The sequence below is a fragment of the Pygocentrus nattereri genome, chromosome 9 (genome assembly GCF_015220715.1).
Source record: "Pygocentrus nattereri isolate fPygNat1 chromosome 9, fPygNat1.pri, whole genome shotgun sequence".
Lineage (NCBI taxonomy): Eukaryota > Metazoa > Chordata > Actinopteri > Characiformes > Serrasalmidae > Pygocentrus > Pygocentrus nattereri.
In genome coordinates, this window is record NC_051219.1 from 39,662,375 (window position 1) to 39,681,686 (window position 19,312).

The window sequence follows — 19,312 nt, forward strand, 5'->3', positions numbered from 1 at the left end:
TTTGAGGAGCTGCTGAACTCACTGTAAACTCGGATTAGTATAACTGCTCTTCAGACATAGAGGGATAGAGGGCTAACAGAACCACTTCCAACTTCTCAAAATACATCACATTTAGTGCAATGGTTGCATAAGACTCACTGGATTTCACAAGAAGTATAAAGTCAATAAAATCATATAAAATGCTTTTATACATTTCTTATTTCAGTTAATATTTAAAAAGACAGCGAGCATTAATAAATGGTGCCAACATGGTGACGACTACATTTCTGGAGTGAAATGTCTATTTTAGTTTATGTTTCAGGTGAATTTTGATGGATTTTTCAACCCTTCTGCATTGTTTGGTTATTGAGATGTAAACAGTCATTCAGAGTGGTCTGATGTGAAATGTTTCACTGTAGAGAAACTTGCTGAAACATGCTTGCTCTATACAGTGGTGGTGATAGGAACCAGGAGTCACACTGTCTACAATGCAAATATAGCCATTTTGTCTACTATTCAAAATAACCAGTGATCCTACATGCCTTCTTAGTTTTTATATGTAGTGTTGGCCCCACATGTACCTCTCCACCATGAATATGTAAAAAAAATGTTTTTGGCCTAAACGTGAGCTAAAACTACTCCGAAAATATTTCAGGCATCACGCAACATGCATAATGATTTCATGTAATGACTTTCATGTGAGGTAGCTTTCAGAGGTATTAAACACTTCAGGTTTAAACCCACTGTGAACAATTCGGCCTTGGTGAGCTCTCTAGAATCTAGAAAAATTCACATTACCACTCTGTATGATTGTTAACAAACCATATAATTACACTAACATTTTGCATTTTAATGGCCCTTTAATGTAAATACTTTACACATCCATCACTCATTCTGTGTATGTCTGTGTATTTCTTTAACACTTGCAGAGTTCAGACCAGTTATTGATGAGTTATTATCACAATTCGACACCTGTTGTCTTCATCTTGTTACCGTGTCACCTGGGCAAGAAAACAAAAAGGGGAAAGAATTTAGAGTAACTGTAGTAACACATCAATAAATCACCACTAAGACTATTCCTATAACCAATTACATATTGAGAATTATAATAATCAACTAATCAAATAATCATGTTTTCTATGGATTCTCTCATTTTACCCCCTCACAGAATTATCATTGAAAGTCCAGTCTGTATGTATATTTTGTGCTGCAGCTATATCGCCCCCAGCACTTCTTGTAGTGTACTGCAGTCTGTCAGCATTACTGTGAGTCATGCAAATGTAACAATTAGAATTTCAACAGTTCATTTTTACTTTCAAATTTAACTCATGGCAGTAAAAACCGTGCCTCCCATTAAAGCAAATTGGAAAAATCCATGGTTTTAAATGAGTGAGAATTCTTACATGCAAATCATCGCTGCCCTAAGTATGTATCTCCTTTTCATTTTAAGATGCCAGCTGTTTTTCACATTGTGTGAAGATATTACAAAGAATGGACCAATAGAAATGCTCCAAAATCACTTTAAATAAAATTTCTTTACATGAACTTACATTAAAAGGTAAAAGGGTTTTTGCCTTCTCCTATAAAGTCACTATATTCAAGATACTTTCTGGACAGCAATGAAATATAGAATTCCTCCTCATTAACAGTGCTCATTTACTGTATAGCTGTGCACACGTTTCACATGTAGCGCATGATGATGCATAACACAACATTACATTTATAGCATTTGGCAGACGCTCTTATCCAGAGTGATTCACAATTTGATCATTTTACACAGGTAGGCAAAGGTAGTGTTAGGAGTCTTGCCCAAGGACTCTTATTGGTAGAGTATAGGGTGCTTAACCAGGTGGGGAATTGAACCCCAGTCTACAGAATAGGTGGCAGTGGTGTTACCCACAAAAAAAGAAAATCTTAAAGAGTCATCTTTCTATCAATGAGGAAAGAAGCCCCTTCCCTGTGGTAAGAAGCCCCCCTTCAGTTTTACTGATTGTGTCATTTATATGTGAAATCATTTCTAGTCTTTGGGTTTATTTTCAACTTGTATTATTAAGTACAAGACTAAAAATATTACACTTTAAAATGAAATTGAGGCCTCTATCAGATTGTCTTAATGAGTGCACTTTATTTTAATAAGCTAGAACAAATTCATTAATGACATTATTATCAGCACTTAATTGTTTACTTGGTAGTTGCAAATGATTATTAAACATGAAAGCGATCAGGCATGGATGTAAATATTTTCCAAGCTGCAGAAGTTGCATACCAACTCTCCAGCAAGACGGCTAAAAAACGAGGCCTAATTTCTGCTGACAGGCACCATGTCGGGGGTGGTCTTACACTTTCAATCGGGTAAAAGCTGGACTTTTATTATAAGTCATGTGTTTTGGGTCCCTAGGTTTACGTATTGAAGTCCAGGGACACAAATCATTATTACTGTTTGTGTCTGTACTGACCGTATTCTACAGATGTAGCAGAGTAGCCTGAAAAGCGCTGGAAAAGCTTCTTTTCAGATTTTTTCATTAATTAACTGGACTTTTGGAACAGTGTGAAATGTGGCCTTCAGCCACCACTGAACAGTTAACTGCTGCAGCAGGGTGAAGTCAGGAATACGCGACGATGGCCGTCACGGCCTGGAGTGGATTTCTAGGTCTACGTTGCTGAACATGATCATGCCATTCAGTCAGGATGCGTAAGTGTAGCTGTGCTGGAGGTCAGAACATGCTGTCTGAAGGGGTCAGTGTGTGTCAGTGCATCCATGCTGTGAATCATGGGAAATGAACTCTATTTGGAGCACTAGCCTGGGTCTCAATGACCCGCTCACCTTAGTGGTTTTGACTTTGTTGCCCGAACTGCAGGACCAGCCAGTGAGGTCAGGAAGAACTTTACACTCCTCACCCTCCAAACACGGCTCCATCTGACACCACCACTTCAGCCGCACTATAGAGGCTGAGAGAGAGTAAGAGAGAACATGAGAGACAGAGAGGAGACAGAACAGAAACAGAAGAGACAGAATAAGAGAGAGAGAGAGAGAGAGAAAGAGAGAGAGAGAGAGAGAGAAGTAGAGCAAGAGAGAGAAAATGTATCGAGATAAAAAGTGAGAGCAGAATAGAGAAAGAAAAAGATAATAAGGGAAAGAGGGGAGATGGAGAGAGCAAAGGAAGGAAAAGGAAGAGAGATATATGTGAAGAGAGAGAAACGGAGAGTGAGGGCAAAAATGAGCGAATAAAGCAAGAATATTCGAGAATAAAAGTGAGAATAAAAGAAAGAGCAAAAGAAACAAAAAGGCAGAGCGAGAAATGTATGTAAAGAGTGAAGAAAGAAGTTGAGAAAGAGCAAAAATGAGACAGTAAAAGCAAGAATAGAGTACAAGAGTGAGAATAGAAGAGAAAGTAAGAGAGAAGTGTGAGAGAAAATCAGAAAGGGGATAAAGAGAGCAAAGGGAGGAAAGACAGAAATAGATAAGGAGAAAGAAATGGAAAGAATAAGAGAAAATGAACATAGGATGGAGAGAGAAAAAAGCAAGAAGGAGAGAGAAAATGAGACAGAATCAGAGCAAGAATAAAAGATAGAAAAGGGAGACCGTAAAAAGGGAGAGAGAATAAAAGAATGAAAGTGAGAAAATGAGAGAGAGAATAAGTGTTAGAGCAATAGTAAAGCAGAGATAGAGAAAGAGAGAGAGAGAGAGAGAGAGACAATAGCAAGGACTACAGTTCTACTCTGCTTGTGCTGACTAAGGGAAGAGGTCTGAAACGCTGCTTTGTGTTAAATCAGTGGATTGAGAAAGACGGATCTGCAGAGAACGACTACAATGGAAAACAAACAGTGAGTAGTAAACACTTCTACTCTCAAACAGCCTTCAGAGGCTCAGTGTTCTTAGCTGCACACATCTCCACAGACTCTCAGAGATGGAAGAAGACACAACTCCCACAACACAGACCACTATAGCCTGTATCACTGCACGCACACACACACACACACACACACACACACACACAAACTCTCTCTCTCTCTCTTTCTCTGGATGGAGCAGGAGTCTGTGGCTTGATCGCACAGACAGTGGCTGTTATGTAGCCCATGCTGTGAGCAGAGAAAGTACAAGGCCAGCACTTGTTGAGCCGTTCAGGAGCATGAGCATTCTTCTCTGAGACGGGTGAGCATCACGACGTGCCTGAATGAAGCCTGACGAATCTATTATGAACATACACATTGGTCATGTACAACATTATGACCACAAGATTATGACCACCTCCTTGTTTCTACGCTCATTGTCCATTTTATCAGCTCCACTTACTGTATAACTAGATACTGTATGTATCAACTTACTGTTACAGACTGCAGTCCATCTGTTTCTCTCATACTTTGTTAGCCCCCTTTTACTGTTCTTCAGTGGTCAGCCCTAACCCTAACCCTAACCCCCATGGACCCCCACAGAGCAGGTACTATTTGTGTGGTGGATCATTCTCAGCACTGCAGTGACACTGACGTGGTGGTGGTGTGTCGGTGTGTGTTGTGCTGGTTTGAGTGGATCAGACACAGCAGTGCTGCTGGAGTTTTTAAACACCTCAGTGTCACTGCTAGACTGAGAATAGTCCTCCAACCAAAAATATCCAGCCAACAGTGTCCTGTGGGCAGCGTCCTGTGACCACTGATGAAGGACTAGAGGATGACCAACACAAACTGTGCAGCAGCAGATGAGCTATCGTCCCAAATAGTAGCTGATCTGTGAGGGTCCATGGGGGTCCTCACCACTGAAGAACAGGGTAAAAGGGGGCTAACAAAGTATCAGAGAAGCAGATGGACTACAGTCTGTAACTGTAGAGCTACAAAGTGCATCTATATAGTAAGTGGAGCTGATAAAACAGCATGATGGAGATATCTCACTGTAGGGGTCAAGCATGTAGGCCTATGCTGTGCTCTCACATGTACAGCACTGCACATGCACTCGCCCACTTGTGGAGGATGTGGTGAAGGTTTACTCGTCTGACTGTATCACATCTCTGTAGACCAGAAAACCCTTTACACCTCTGAACTCTCAAATGGTCCAAAACTAAGATTAACTGAGTACAGTAAGACGTTAAATGCTTAATTATCATGCAGTACGCCTGTCTGGAAGAGCATCTGCACTACTACTCTACTCATTTACATATATATACAGTAGCGTGCAAGATTTTCAAAATCAATTTATTTGTGTATTTTGTGTTCATTTGCTGAGAAAAGTGTTTATTACAAAATTTATTTAATGAATTAAAATTTAAACATTTTTTAATCCCACAAATGGGGAAATTTCACCTCCGCATTTCACCCATCCATGAAATGAAACACCACATACACACTAGTGAGCACACACACACACACACAAACACTTGGGGGCAGTGAGCACACTTGCCCGGAGCGGTGGGCAGCCCTATCCCTGGCACCCAGGGTGCCTTGCTCAAGGACACCTCAGTCATGAACTGTCGGCGCTGGGGATCGAACCGGCAACCTTCCGGTCACAGGGCCAGTTCCCTAACCTCCACAACTGCCCCATAGAATATTATAGAATATTAATTAATAATGATTTTGTGGATGTGAGTCTGTTTGTTTAACCATTTCCAAGCCTCTCCTCGAGGAAGCCCAGTATTATATGTAGTTAAAAAGCAGCTCCTGGTTTGACCAATCAGTGCTTCAGTAAATTGAGCTCATGATGTAATTGATGATATTAACAAGTCTCTGTGGCGGCTGTGAAGGTGTCCAGGAAAAATATGGACCCAAGAAATTCTTGTTACTTTTTAGTGTTTTTTTTGTTTATTTGAGTTATGAATACGACTTTATTCTAATGTATATTGTGATAAACTCACTGCTGAGGTCAATTGTTTAAAAATTTGCTTAGATGCCTAAAACCTTTGCACAGTATTGTGTATATATATAGATATATATATACATATATGTTTTAACATGGATTTTTTTTGGTATTTGGCATGTCTTGCTTTTGCTTTAATGACAGTTTGCACTCAATCTGACATGAACTCTACAAGCTTGTACAAAAGATTCTGATTGGTAGATGAATTCCACACGACAGTCGTCTGAATGTGTGTGTTTTAATGGAAGCAATAAGGCTGAAAAAAATCTGACCTTTTTGTTCAAAGGCCTTAATATGATCAGTGGCAGAATTTTGCTTAAATTTGAGTTGTGAACTAATAACAAATATGAATATTTCTTTATTTTATACATCATTGATATAAACATCATCAGCTTTTTGAAATGACAAAACTTTCTGATGCTTATTTTTACCTCGTCACAAAACAACAGACTAGTCAATGTTGCCTCAGACTTTTGAACCCCACTGAATGTTTCCATGCATACATTTAAGCACAGTGTAAAAAGCAGCAGGCTTTTTCAATGAAGGTGAAAGTTAAAAGGCTAAAACAATAGAGATACAGGGACGGGGATTTGATCTGTGGGCAATCATATATGTGATGAAAATGCAGTTTTACCACAGTATATTCCACTGAGGTTCAATGTTAATGGCTTGTTGTACGGCTAAAAGTCTTCATCTCCAAAATCTGCAACATTTTAACATCAGATTAAAGCTGTATGCGGTAAAAAAGCAGTCCTCAACTGTGTCCAGTTCAATATCGCTGGGTTTATACTGCCCTCTTCTGGAAAGTAATCATAGATGAACATATATTCCTGATTTCCCACAGCATGAAAGTCCTTGTTTCCAGACAGGCACTGACACTTTAAGGCAATAGATCAGTTTAAAACAAAGTGTGTGTGTGGTTTACAGTGTGAGAAGCCACATGCACAAATCTAAGATTAATGAAGGAGGCATGCAGTGTGTATTCTGATAATCGCTGGGTTATAAGCTTCCAGTACCTTTTTGCAACATCAGCTTTGATGTGTGAATATGATTTTTGGACAAACTCCCAAATTACTAGAGTTTTGTTCAGTGACTTGTTCACGTGTCCTGTGCTTACTGCCCGATTATGAAGAGCTGAGTGGTGCTCTTACCATCCACACAGGAAGGCCGAGCGTGGGTTGTCCCTGCCACCTGTCCAGACAGGCACGAGCACTTCACCGTCTGTGACCTCTCCTCAATCTTATTCTTATTACAGCAGCGACGAGCAGCGACCACCTCACATGTCCCCGGAGTCACTCTAGACTGACCTGAGAGAGATAGAGGGAGAGATTACAACGTCAAGTGCAGATCAATTTATTTCCAGTATATTAGGTACCCCTACATGCACCCCACCATAGACTGTTCATTTTAAAGACAGTTGTATGTAAAGGTTCGGGCACCCTTGGTCAAATGACATGCTTTGTTAAATTTTCAAGTGAAAAACAGATACACATCCTCCACAGAGACACACATTTTAATACACACTTATTGTTTATTTGTTGAATTTAACATAAAATGAAACTGTTTAAAATAAAAACTTAAGGCACATTTTGCAATTCATGTTTTATGTTTCTATAATATGTCAAACAAATAAGGAGTAGAAATGAACAATATGAACAAAACAGGGCCACCCCTATTGCATACACACCCCTATTGCATACACACCCCTATTTCATACACAAATTTACACACAATGTAAAGGGAAACAGACATTTTCAAATGATGTAAAAAAATTAAAATCAAACAAAAAATGGGCACGTTAGCAGCGATAAGATAAACAATGTGGTGAGTTTCAGTTAAACACATTTCAACCATTTAGATTTTATACATATATAGTTATAAATTAGTCATATTTACAATAATACTGTTTGTTTATCACAGACTCACTCACACACACACACACACACACACACACACACACACACACACACACACTCAGTACATATTTCCATGTTGTTCTCTCCTGTTTTTTCTTGCATTTTTACAATTGAACTTTTTTTCTGTGCATTGACTGACTCATTTATAATCACTGTCCAAGAAAAAACAAACCAATAAAAAAAAAAACTAACAAAAAAATCTACATTTTTTTCTAATTTTCTGTTTTCTGCATAAATAGATTCATAAATGCTCCAAAATGACTTCTAATAAAATATCTTTACATTAGCTTACATTAAAAGTCGAGAACATGTTTGTTGTCTCCTGCAATGTAACCATTTTGGAGATTTTCCTTTTGTTTGTTTTTTTATACACAGTGACGATATGCAATTGCCTCCTCTGTTCTGATTGGCTGTGCTGTATTGTACCTCATTCAAAAAAGTTCTACCCAAAACACTCCTTATAGCTTCAACATGAATGGATGGTCTGCTGTAGTCTGAATATGGATATATGTAAAAGTGGCATCATTAAAACACTGAAAATGACACTGTAAGTGCTTCTTTACCATGTTTAAACACAACACCAAACTCTTTTATTTCAAACAAAGTGAATGTGTGTGTGAGGGGGTTTTCAGTTGTGTAAGCGATGTGTACATGAACCCAGTTGGATAAGAAAACCTTTAATCAGCCATGATTCATGTTATGAAAATACATCTCAAGAAGAAAGTCTCCAGTTTGGTTACGGATCTTTAGTTACAGTGAAACACTGTCCAGCTAATCCAAAGCATTACTTTTTGCAGTGACACATAAAGAAGTGACAGAGCCTGATTTCTGAGTGAGCCGCTATCAGTACAGCAGGGTTTGTGTAGATAGCTGAGCTGCAAATAGCTCTTTAGTAGTCATTAGAGTTGGCCTGAATGTTCTCTCAGAGGACTGTGGATGGAGGGTGTCCAGCAAGTGTAATGAGTCCTGAGAGAGCGAGAGAGAGAAAGAGAGAGAGAGAGAGAGAGAGAGAGTGAGTTCACCTGGCTGGCCCCTGGAGCTTTGGTTGCCGCTGGACACTGACTGAGCGCAGAGGAGCCACACATACAGCAGCAGCAGGAGACCACTCAGAAACGGCTTCTCATTCATCTACAACAGCAGAAGACCAGCATCAGAAAGCGACTGAACTTGGTGTCTATAAAAGATTTTTATAAAGTTTATTATGTGCAAAGCACGTCTTGGTCCAACTTAACATTAAAGGAGCTTAAGTAAAAAAAAAAAAAGTTAGTAAATAACAAGTAAAAAAAACTTTTCTTTCTTTAAATTTTTACTAAAATCATTTCAGAGATTTTTGAGAGAGGAAGACAGAGAGAGACAGAGAGAGACAGAGAGAGACAGAGAGAGAGAGCGAGAGCGAGAGTGAGAGCGAGAGAGAGAGAGAGAGAGAGAGAGAGACAGAGAGAGAGAGAGCGAGAGCGAGAGAGAGAGAGAGAGAGAGCGAGAGCGAGAGAGAGAGAGAGAGAGCGAGAGCGAGAGAGAGTGCAAGTCTGTGGGATACTGCTGAATAATGTTCTCTGTGCTAATCTGATCTTCCATCTTCCGCTCCTCACGCTCTCTAATATCCTTTACAGTCAATCAGTCGCCTCAGAAACAGCTTCTGACAGCTGGCAAAGTCAGTCAAAGGGCAGCAATGTGTGCAAATTAAATTTACACAAATAAAGATTTTAAAATCAGAAGCGTTTTAATCTATAACTTCTGGCTTGATTTGGCTTCCTAGAAAAAACAGTAAAATGTAGGGCAAAACAAAGGAAACCAGTGAAAACATCTCCCTGAGCTCCACAGAGCGAAGTCAACACCGTAACAATGACATCAACACTATAAGTAAGAATTCAACACTGTAACAATGAAATCAATACTGTAAGAATCTATTCAACACATTAAGAGAATTTAAAGCATTCTGTAAGAGAAAATTCACTGTAAGAGAGAATTTAACACTACAGGAAGAAAATCAATACTGTGACAACACTAAGAATGAATTAAAAACTAACAATGAAACCAACACTAAGAGCATATTCAACACTGTCACAATGAAACCAACATTGAGTGAATTCAACACTAATAATGAAATCAACACAGTGAATTCAACACTGTAAGAGTGAATTTAACACTAACAATGACAAACACTGTCAGAGTGAATTCAACACATAAGGAAATCAACACTAAGAGTTAATTCAACACTGTAACAATGAAATCAACACTAAGAGTAAATCCAACACTGTCACAATGAAATCAACACTATGAGAGCATATTCAACACTCACGATGAAATCAACACTGTAAGAGCATAGTTAACGCTATCACGATGAAACCAACACTGTAAGAGTGTAGTTAATGCTATCACGATGAAGTCAACACTGTAAGAGTGTAGTTAACGCTATCATGATGAAACCAACGCTGTAAGAGTGTAGTTAACGCTGTCACGATGAAACCAACACTGTAAGAGTGTAGTTAACGCTATCATGATGAAACCAACGCTGTAAGAGTGTAGTTAACGCTATCACGATGAAACCAACACTGTAAGAGTGTAGTTAACGCTATCATGATGAAACCAACGCTGTAAGAGTGTAGTTAACGCTATCACGATGAAACCAACACTGTAAGAGTGTAGTTAACGCTATCACGATGAAGTCAACACTGTAAGAGCGTAGTTAATGCTATCACGATGAAACCAACACTGTAAGAGTGTAGTTAACGCTATCACGATGAAACCAACACTGTAAGAGCGTAGTTAACGCTATCACGATGAAGTCAACACTGTAAGAGTGTAGTTAACGCTATCACGATGAAACCAACACTGTAAAAGTGTAGTTAACGCTATCACGATGAAACCAACACTGTACGAGTGTAGTTAACGCTATCACGATGAAACCAACACTGTACGAGTGTAGTTAACGCTCTCACGATGAAACCAACACTGTAAGAGTGTAGTTAACGCTATCACGATGAAACCAACACTGTAAGAGTGTAGTTAATGCTATCACGATGAAGTCAACACTGTAAGAGTGTAGTTAACGCTATCATGATGAAACCAACGCTGTAAGAGTGTAGTTAACGCTGTCACAATGAAACCAACACTGTAAGAGTGTAGTTAACGCTATCATGATGAAACCAACGCTGTAAGAGTGTAGTTAACGCTATCACGATGAAACCAACACTGTAAGAGTGTAGTTAACGCTATCATGATGAAACCAACGCTGTAAGAGTGTAGTTAACGCTATCACGATGAAACCAACACTGTAAGAGTGTAGTTAACGCTATCACGATGAAGTCAACACTGTAAGAGCGTAGTTAATGCTATCACGATGAAACCAACACTGTAAGAGTGTAGTTAACGCTATCACGATGAAACCAACACTGTAAGAGCGTAGTTAACGCTATCACGATGAAGTCAACACTGTAAGAGTGTAGTTAACGCTATCACGATGAAACCAACACTGTAAAAGTGTAGTTAACGCTATCACGATGAAACCAACACTGTACGAGTGTAGTTAACGCTATCACGATGAAACCAACACTGTACGAGTGTAGTTAACGCTCTCACGATGAAACCAACACTGTAAGAGTGTAGTTAACGCTATCACGATGAAACCAACACTGTAAGAGTGTAGTTAATGCTATCACGATGAAGTCAACACTGTAAGAGTGTAGTTAACGCTATCACGATGAAGTCAACACTGTAAGAGTGTAGTTAACGCTATCATGATGAAACCAACACTGTAAGAGTGTAGTTAACACTATCACGATGAAACCAACACTGTAAGAGTGTAGTTAACGCTATCACGATGAAACCAACACTGTAAGAGTGTAGTTAACGCTATCATGATGAAACCAACACTGTAAGAGTGTAGTTAACGCTATCACGATGAAATCAACACTGTAAGAGTGTAGTTAACGCTGTCACGATAAAACCAACACTGTAAGAATGTAGTTAACGCTATCACAATGAAACCAACACTGTAAGAGTGTAGTTAACACTATCACGATGAAACCAACACTGTAAGAGTGTAGCTAACACTATCACGATGAAACCAACACTGTAAGAGTGTAGTTAACGCTGTCACGATGAAACCAACACTGTAGGTGTAGTTAACACTATCACGATGAAGTCAACACTGTAAGAGTGTAGTTAACGCTGTCACAATGAAACCAACACTGTAAGAGTGTAGTTAACGATGTCACGATAAAACCAACACTGTAAGAGTGTAGTTAACGCTGTCACAATGAAACCAACACTGTAAGAGTGTAGTTAACGCTATCACGATGAAACCAACACTGTAAGAGTGTAGTTAACGCTATCACGATGAAACCAACACTGTAAGAGTGTAGCTAACACTATCACAATGAAACCAACACTGTAAGAGTGTAGTTAACGCTGTCACGATGAAACCAACAATGTAAGAGTGTAGTTAACACTATCACGATGAAGTCAACACTGTAAGAGTGTAGTTAACGCTATCACGATGAAACCAACACTGTAAGAGTGTAGTTAACGCTATCACGATGAAACCAACACTGTAAGAGTGTAGTTAACGCTATCACGATGAAGTCAACACTGTAAGAGCGTAGTTAACGCTATCACGATGAAACCAACACTGTAAGAGTGTAGTTAACGCTATCACAATGAAACCAACACTGTAAGAGCGTAGTTAACGCTATCACGATGAAGTCAACACTGTAAGAGCGTAGTTAACGCTATCACGATGAAACCAACACTGTAAAAGTGTAGTTAACGCTATCACGATGAAACCAACACTGTACGAGTGTAGTTAACACTCTCACGATGAAACCAACACTGTAAGAGTGTAGTTAACGCTATCACGATGAAACCAACACTGTAAGAGTGTAGTTAATGCTATCACGATGAAGTCAACACTGTAAGAGTGTAGTTAACGCTATCACGATGAAGTCAACACTGTAAGAGTGTAGTTAACGCTATCATGATGAAACCAACACTGTAAGAGTGTAGTTAACGCTATCACGATGAAACAAACACTGTAAGAGTGTAGTTAACGCTATCACGATGAAGTCAACACTGTAAGAGCGTAGTTAACGCTATCACGATGAAACCAACACTGTAAGAGTGTAGTTAACGCTATCACGATGAAACCAACACTGTAAGAGCGTAGTTAACGCTATCACGATGAAGTCAACACTGTAAGAGTGTAGTTAACGCTGTCACGATGAAACCAACACTGTAAGAGTGTAGTTAACGCTATCACGATGAAACCAACACTGTAAAAGTGTAGTTAACGCTCTCACGATGAAACCAACACTGTAAGAGTGTAGTTAACACTATCACGATGAAAATAACACTGTAAGAATGTAGTTAACGCTGTCACGATGAAACCAACACTGTAAGAGTGTAGTTAACGCTATCACGATGAAACCAACACTGTAAGAGTGTAGCTAACACTATCACGATGAAACCAACACTGTAAGAGTGTAGTTAACAATGTCACGATGAAACCAACACTGTAGGTGTAGTTAACACTATCACGATGAAGTCAACACTGTAAGAGTGTAGTTAACGCTGTCACAATGAAACCAACACTGTAAGAGTGTAGTTAACGCTGTCACAATGAAACCAAAACTGTAAGAGTGTAGTTAACGCTATCATGATGAAACCAACACTGTAAGAGTGTAGTTAACGCTATCACGATGAAACCAACACTGTACGAGTGTAGTTAACGCTATCACGATGAAACCAACACTGTACGAGTGTAGTTAACGCTATCACGATGAAACCAACACTGTACGAGTGTAGTTAACGCTCTCACGATGAAACCAACACTGTAAGAGTGTAGTTAACGCTATCACGATGAAACCAACACTGTAAGAGTGTAGTTAATGCTATCACGATGAAGTCAACACTGTAAGAGTGTAGTTAACGCTATCACGATGAAGTCAACACTGTAAGAGTGTAGTTAACGCTATCATGATAAAACCAACACTGTAAGAGTGTAGTTAACACTATCACGATGAAACCAACACTGTAAGAGTGTAGTTAACGCTATCACGATGAAGTCAACACTGTAAGAGCGTAGTTAACACTATCACGATGAAACCAACAATGTAAGAGTGTAGTTAACACTATCACGATGAAGTCAACACTGTAAGAGTGTAGTTAACGCTCTCACGATGAAACCAACACTGTAAGAGTGTAGTTAACGCTATCATGATGAAACCAACACTGTAAGAGTGTAGTTAACGCTATCACGATGAAATCAACACTGTAAGAGTGTAGTTAACGCTGTCACGATAAAACCAACACTGTAAGAATGTAGTTAACGCTATCACAATGAAACCAACACTGTAAGAGTGTAGTTAACACTATCACGATGAAACCAACACTGTAAGAGTGTAGCTAACACTATCACGATGAAACCAACACTGTAAGAGTGTAGTTAACGCTGTCACGATGAAACCAACACTGTAGGTGTAGTTAACACTATCACGATGAAGTCAACACTGTAAGAGTGTAGTTAACGCTGTCACAATGAAACCAACACTGTAAGAGTGTAGTTAACGATGTCACGATAAAACCAACACTGTAAGAGTGTAGTTAACGCTGTCACGATGAAACCAACACTGTAAGAGTGTAGTTAACGCTATCACGATGAAACCAACACTGTAAGAGTGTAGTTAACGCTATCACGATGAAACCAACACTGTAAGAGTGTAGCTAACACTATCACAATGAAACCAACACTGTACGAGTGTAGTTAACGCTGTCACGATGAAACCAACAATGTAAGAGTGTAGTTAACACTATCACGATGAAGTCAACACTGTAAGAGTGTAGTTAACGCTATCACGATGAAACCAACACTGTAAGAGTGTAGTTAACGCTATCACGATGAAACCAACACTGTAAGAGTGTAGTTAACGCTATCACGATGAAGTCAACACAGTAAGAGTGTAGTTAACGCTATCACGATGAAACCAACACTGTAAGAGTGTAGTTAACGCTATCACAATGAAACCAACACTGTAAGAGCGTAGTTAACGCTATCACGATGAAGTCAACACTGTAAGAGCGTAGTTAACGCTATCACGATGAAACCAACACTGTAAAAGTGTAGTTAACGCTATCACGATGAAACCAACACTGTACGAGTGTAGTTAACACTCTCACGATGAAACCAACACTGTAAGAGTGTAGTTAACGCTATCACGATGAAACCAACACTGTAAGAGTGTAGTTAATGCTATCACGATGAAGTCAACACTGTAAGAGTGTAGTTAACGCTATCACGATGAAGTCAACACTGTAAGAGTGTAGTTAACGCTATCATGATGAAACCAACACTGTAAGAGTGTAGTTAACGCTATCACGATGAAACAAACACTGTAAGAGTGTAGTTAACGCTATCACGATGAAGTCAACACTGTAAGAGCGTAGTTAACACTATCACGATGAAACCAACACTGTAAGAGTGTAGTTAACGCTATCACGATGAAACCAACACTGTAAGAGCGTAGTTAACGCTATCACGATGAAGTCAACACTGTAAGAGTGTAGTTAACGTTGTCACGATGAAACCAACACTGTAAGAGTGTAGTTAACGCTATCACGATGAAACCAACACTGTAAAAGTGTAGTTAACGCTCTCACGATGAAACCAACACTGTAAGAGTGTAGTTAACACTATCACGATGAAAATAACACTGTAAGAATGTAGTTAACGCTGTCACGATGAAACCAACACTGTAAGAGTGTAGTTAACGCTATCACGATGAAACCAACACTGTAAGAGTGTAGCTAACACTATCACGATGAAACCAACACTGTAAGAGTGTAGTTAACAATGTCACGATGAAACCAACACTGTAGGTGTAGTTAACACTATCACGATGAAGTCAACACTGTAAGAGTGTAGTTAACGCTGTCACAATGAAACCAACACTGTAAGAGTGTAGTTAACGCTGTCACAATGAAACCAAAACTGTAAGAGTGTAGTTAACGCTATCATGATGAAACCAACACTGTAAGAGTGTAGTTAACGCTATCACGATGAAACCAACACTGTAAGAGTGTAGTTAACACTATCACGATGAAGTCAACACTGTAAGAGTGTAGTTAAAGCTGTCACGATGAAACCAACACTGTAAGAGTGTAGTTAACGCTATCATGATGAAATCAACACTGTAAGAGTGTAGTTAACACTATCACGATGAAGTCAACACTGTAAGAGTGTAGTTAACGCTGTCACGATGAAACCAACACTGTAAGAGTGTAGTTAACGCTATCACGATGAAATCAACACTGTAAGAGTGTACTTAACACTATCACGATGAAATCAACACTGTAAGAGTGTAGTTAACACTATCACGATGAAGTCAACACTGTAAGAGTGTAGTTAACGCTATCACAATGAAGTCAACACTGTAAGAGTGTAGTTAACGCTATCACAATGAAGTCAACACTGTAAGAGTGTAGTTAACGCTATCACGATGAAACCAACACTGTAAGAGTGTAGTTAACAATGTCACGATGAAACCAACACTGTAAGAGTGTAGTTAACGCTACCACGATGAAATCAACACTGTAAGAGTGTAGTTAACGCTGTCACAATGAAACCAACACTGTAAGAGTGTAGTTAACGCTGTCATGATGAAATAAACACTGTAAGAGTGTAGTTAACGATATCACGATGAAATAAACACTGTAGAGTGTAGTTAACGCTGTCACGATGAAGTCAACACTGTAAGAGTGTAGTTAACGCTATCACAATGAAATCAACACTGTAAGAGGGTAGTTAATGCTATCACGATGAAATCAACACTGTAAGAGTGTAGCTAACACTATCACGATGAAATCAACACTGTAAGAGTGTAGTTAACACTATCACGATGAAATAAACACTGTAGAGTGTAGTTAACGCTATCATGATGAAACCAACACTGTAAGAGTGTAGTTAACGCTATCACGATGAAATCAACACTGTAAGAGTGTAGTTAACACTGTCACGATGAAATAAACACTGTAGAGTGTAGTTAACACTATCACGATGAAATAAACACTGTAGAGTGTAGTTAACACTATCATGATGAAACCAACACTGTAAGAGTGTAGTTAACACTGTCACGATGAAATAAACACTGTAGAGTGTAGTTAACGCTATCATGATGAAACCAACACTGTAAGAGTGTAGTTAACACTGTCACGATGAAATAAACACTGTAGAGTGTAGTTAACGCTGTCACGATGAAACCAACACTGTAAGAGCGTAGTTAACACTATCACGATGAAACCAACACTGTAAGAGTGTAGTTAACGCTGTCACGATGAAGTCAACACTGTAAGAGCGTAGTTAACACTATCATGATGAAACCAACACTGTAAGAGTGTAGTTAATGCTATCACGATGAAACCAACACTGTAAGAGTGTAGCTAACACTATCACGATGAAACCAACACTGTAAGAGTGTAGTTAACGCTATCACGATGAAACCAACACTGTACGAGCGTAGTTAACGCTATCACGATGAAACCAACACTGTAAGAGTGTAGTTAACGCTATCATGATTAAATAAACACTGTAGAGTGTAGTTAACGCTATCATGATGAAACCAACACTGTAAGAGTGTAGTTAACGCTATCACGATGAAACCAACACAGTAAGAGTGTAGTTAACGCTATCACGATGAAACCAACACAGTAAGAGTGTAGTTAACGCTATCACGATGAAACCAACACTGTAAGAGTGTAGTTAACGCTATCATGATTAAATAAACACTGTAGAGTGTAGTTAACGCTATCATGATGAAACCAACACTGTAAGAGTGTAGTTAACGCTATCACGATGAAACCAACACAGTAAGAGTGTAGTTAACGCTATCACGATGAAACCAACACAGTAAGAGTGTAGTTAACGCTGTCACGATGAAACCAACACTGTAAGAGTGTAGTTAACACTGTCACGATGAAATAAACACTGTAGAGTGTAGTTAACGCTGTCATGATGAAACCAACACTGTAAGAGTGTAGTTAACACTGTCACGATGAAATAAACACTGTAGAGTGTAGTTAACGCTGTCACGATGAAACCAACACTGTAAGAGCGTAGTTAACACTATCACGATGAAACCAACACTGTAAGAGTGTAGTTAACGCTGTCACGATGAAGTCAACACTGTAAGAGCGTATTTAACACTATCATGATGAAACCAACACTGTAAGAGTGTAGTTAACGCTGTCACGATGAAACCAACACTGTAAGAGTGTAGTTAACGCTGTCACGATGAAACCAACACTGTAAGAGTGTAGTTAACGCTATCACGATGAAACCAACACTGTAAGAGTGTAGTTAACGCTATCACGATGAAACCAACACTGTAAGAGTGTAGTTAACGCTATCACGATGAAACCAACACTGTAAGAGTGTAGTTAACACTATCATGATGAAACCAACACTGTAAGAGTGTAGTTAACGCTGCCCGATGAAATCAACACTGTAAGAGTGTAGTTAACGCTATCACGATGAAACCAACACAGTAAGAGTGTAGTTAACGCTGCCCGATGAAATCAACACTGTAAGAGCGTAGTTAACGCTGTCACGATGAAACCAACACTGTAAGTACACAGCACCATAAGACGGAATGTCCAGAGCTTCTAATCATGTGTCTCACCCTCTTTGCTGATGTTGGTTGATCAGTTCTGGATCAAAACTTCACACTGACTCATCTGAAAAGTGCTGAATGGAGCGCCATCATTTCAGAGAACACTGTCCACTGCTCCACAGCTCAGAGCTGGCCAGTTACTTTCGGGAGTGTAGTGTGTGTTATATTAATCACGAACTAAAGAATAAGAATGTAAACACACTTCATACTCAGCCTTTTCCTCCAACACTGACTCTACTGGTTTTCTATGCTTCTTTTTTTTTTTGGAAGTTTCAGTCCCACCTTAACTTGCACTAAAATGTATAAAAATTTAAGGTGGAGGGGAAAGTTTGAATGAGATGCCGTGACCCAGCTTCGTGGTTTAGACGGACCTTACCTTTTAAACTCGGATCTGCTGGAGAAGCTCAGTGGGCAGCTGGTGGGACAAGTCATGAGAATAAAAGCCATTTCCACGGAGCAAGAATCATTACACGTTATGTACGTGTTGTTTTAAAGCTGGAGAACAAAACAAATGAGCCGTAATGAACTGAGCTGAGCTGCGAGGAGCTCCTGCGTCCTCCTCCTCCTCCTCCTCCTCACCTTTGTTGTAGTGTGTTCACCTCTCGGTCTCTCAGTCACGCCCCGTGTTCAGCGCCAGGCTCTTCATCTCTCTCTGTTTCCCTTGTGCCGAACCAGCTCCAGCGACAAGAGGAGGGCAAAACTTCGGCGCTCGTCTTTGCGTTTTTCTCAGCTTTGACGCAGGAGGCTTATTGTCCGGCTGTAGTTGTGGTGAGTCAGAAGTCAAGTTCAATTATCCCAGCCTGTCTCCACGCGGCAGGATGAAGCTTTATCCATCAGCACAAACTTAATCAACACACCATCTGCTGCCGGACCGGGGCAGACACCCCCCCCCCACCATTCCTCCCAAGCAGATT

At 39.5% G+C, this 19,312-nt stretch overlaps 1 protein-coding gene across 1 annotated transcript; it reads right to left on the reverse strand.

Moving 5' to 3' along the window:
- Window positions 1-447: 447 nt before the first annotated feature.
- On the reverse strand, window positions 448-19,011 carry LOC108436304 (chemokine-like protein TAFA-4). Its single transcript, XM_037541611.1, has 5 exons — window positions 18,978-19,011; window positions 8,760-8,865; window positions 6,973-7,128; window positions 2,804-2,928; window positions 448-980 (listed from the first exon to the last, which is right to left on the reverse strand). The coding sequence occupies exons 2-5, from the start codon at window positions 8,863-8,865 to the stop codon at window positions 969-971; spliced, it is 399 nt and encodes a 132-aa protein (XP_037397508.1). The 5' UTR covers window positions 18,978-19,011; the 3' UTR covers window positions 448-968.
- Window positions 19,012-19,312: the final 301 nt, after the last annotated feature.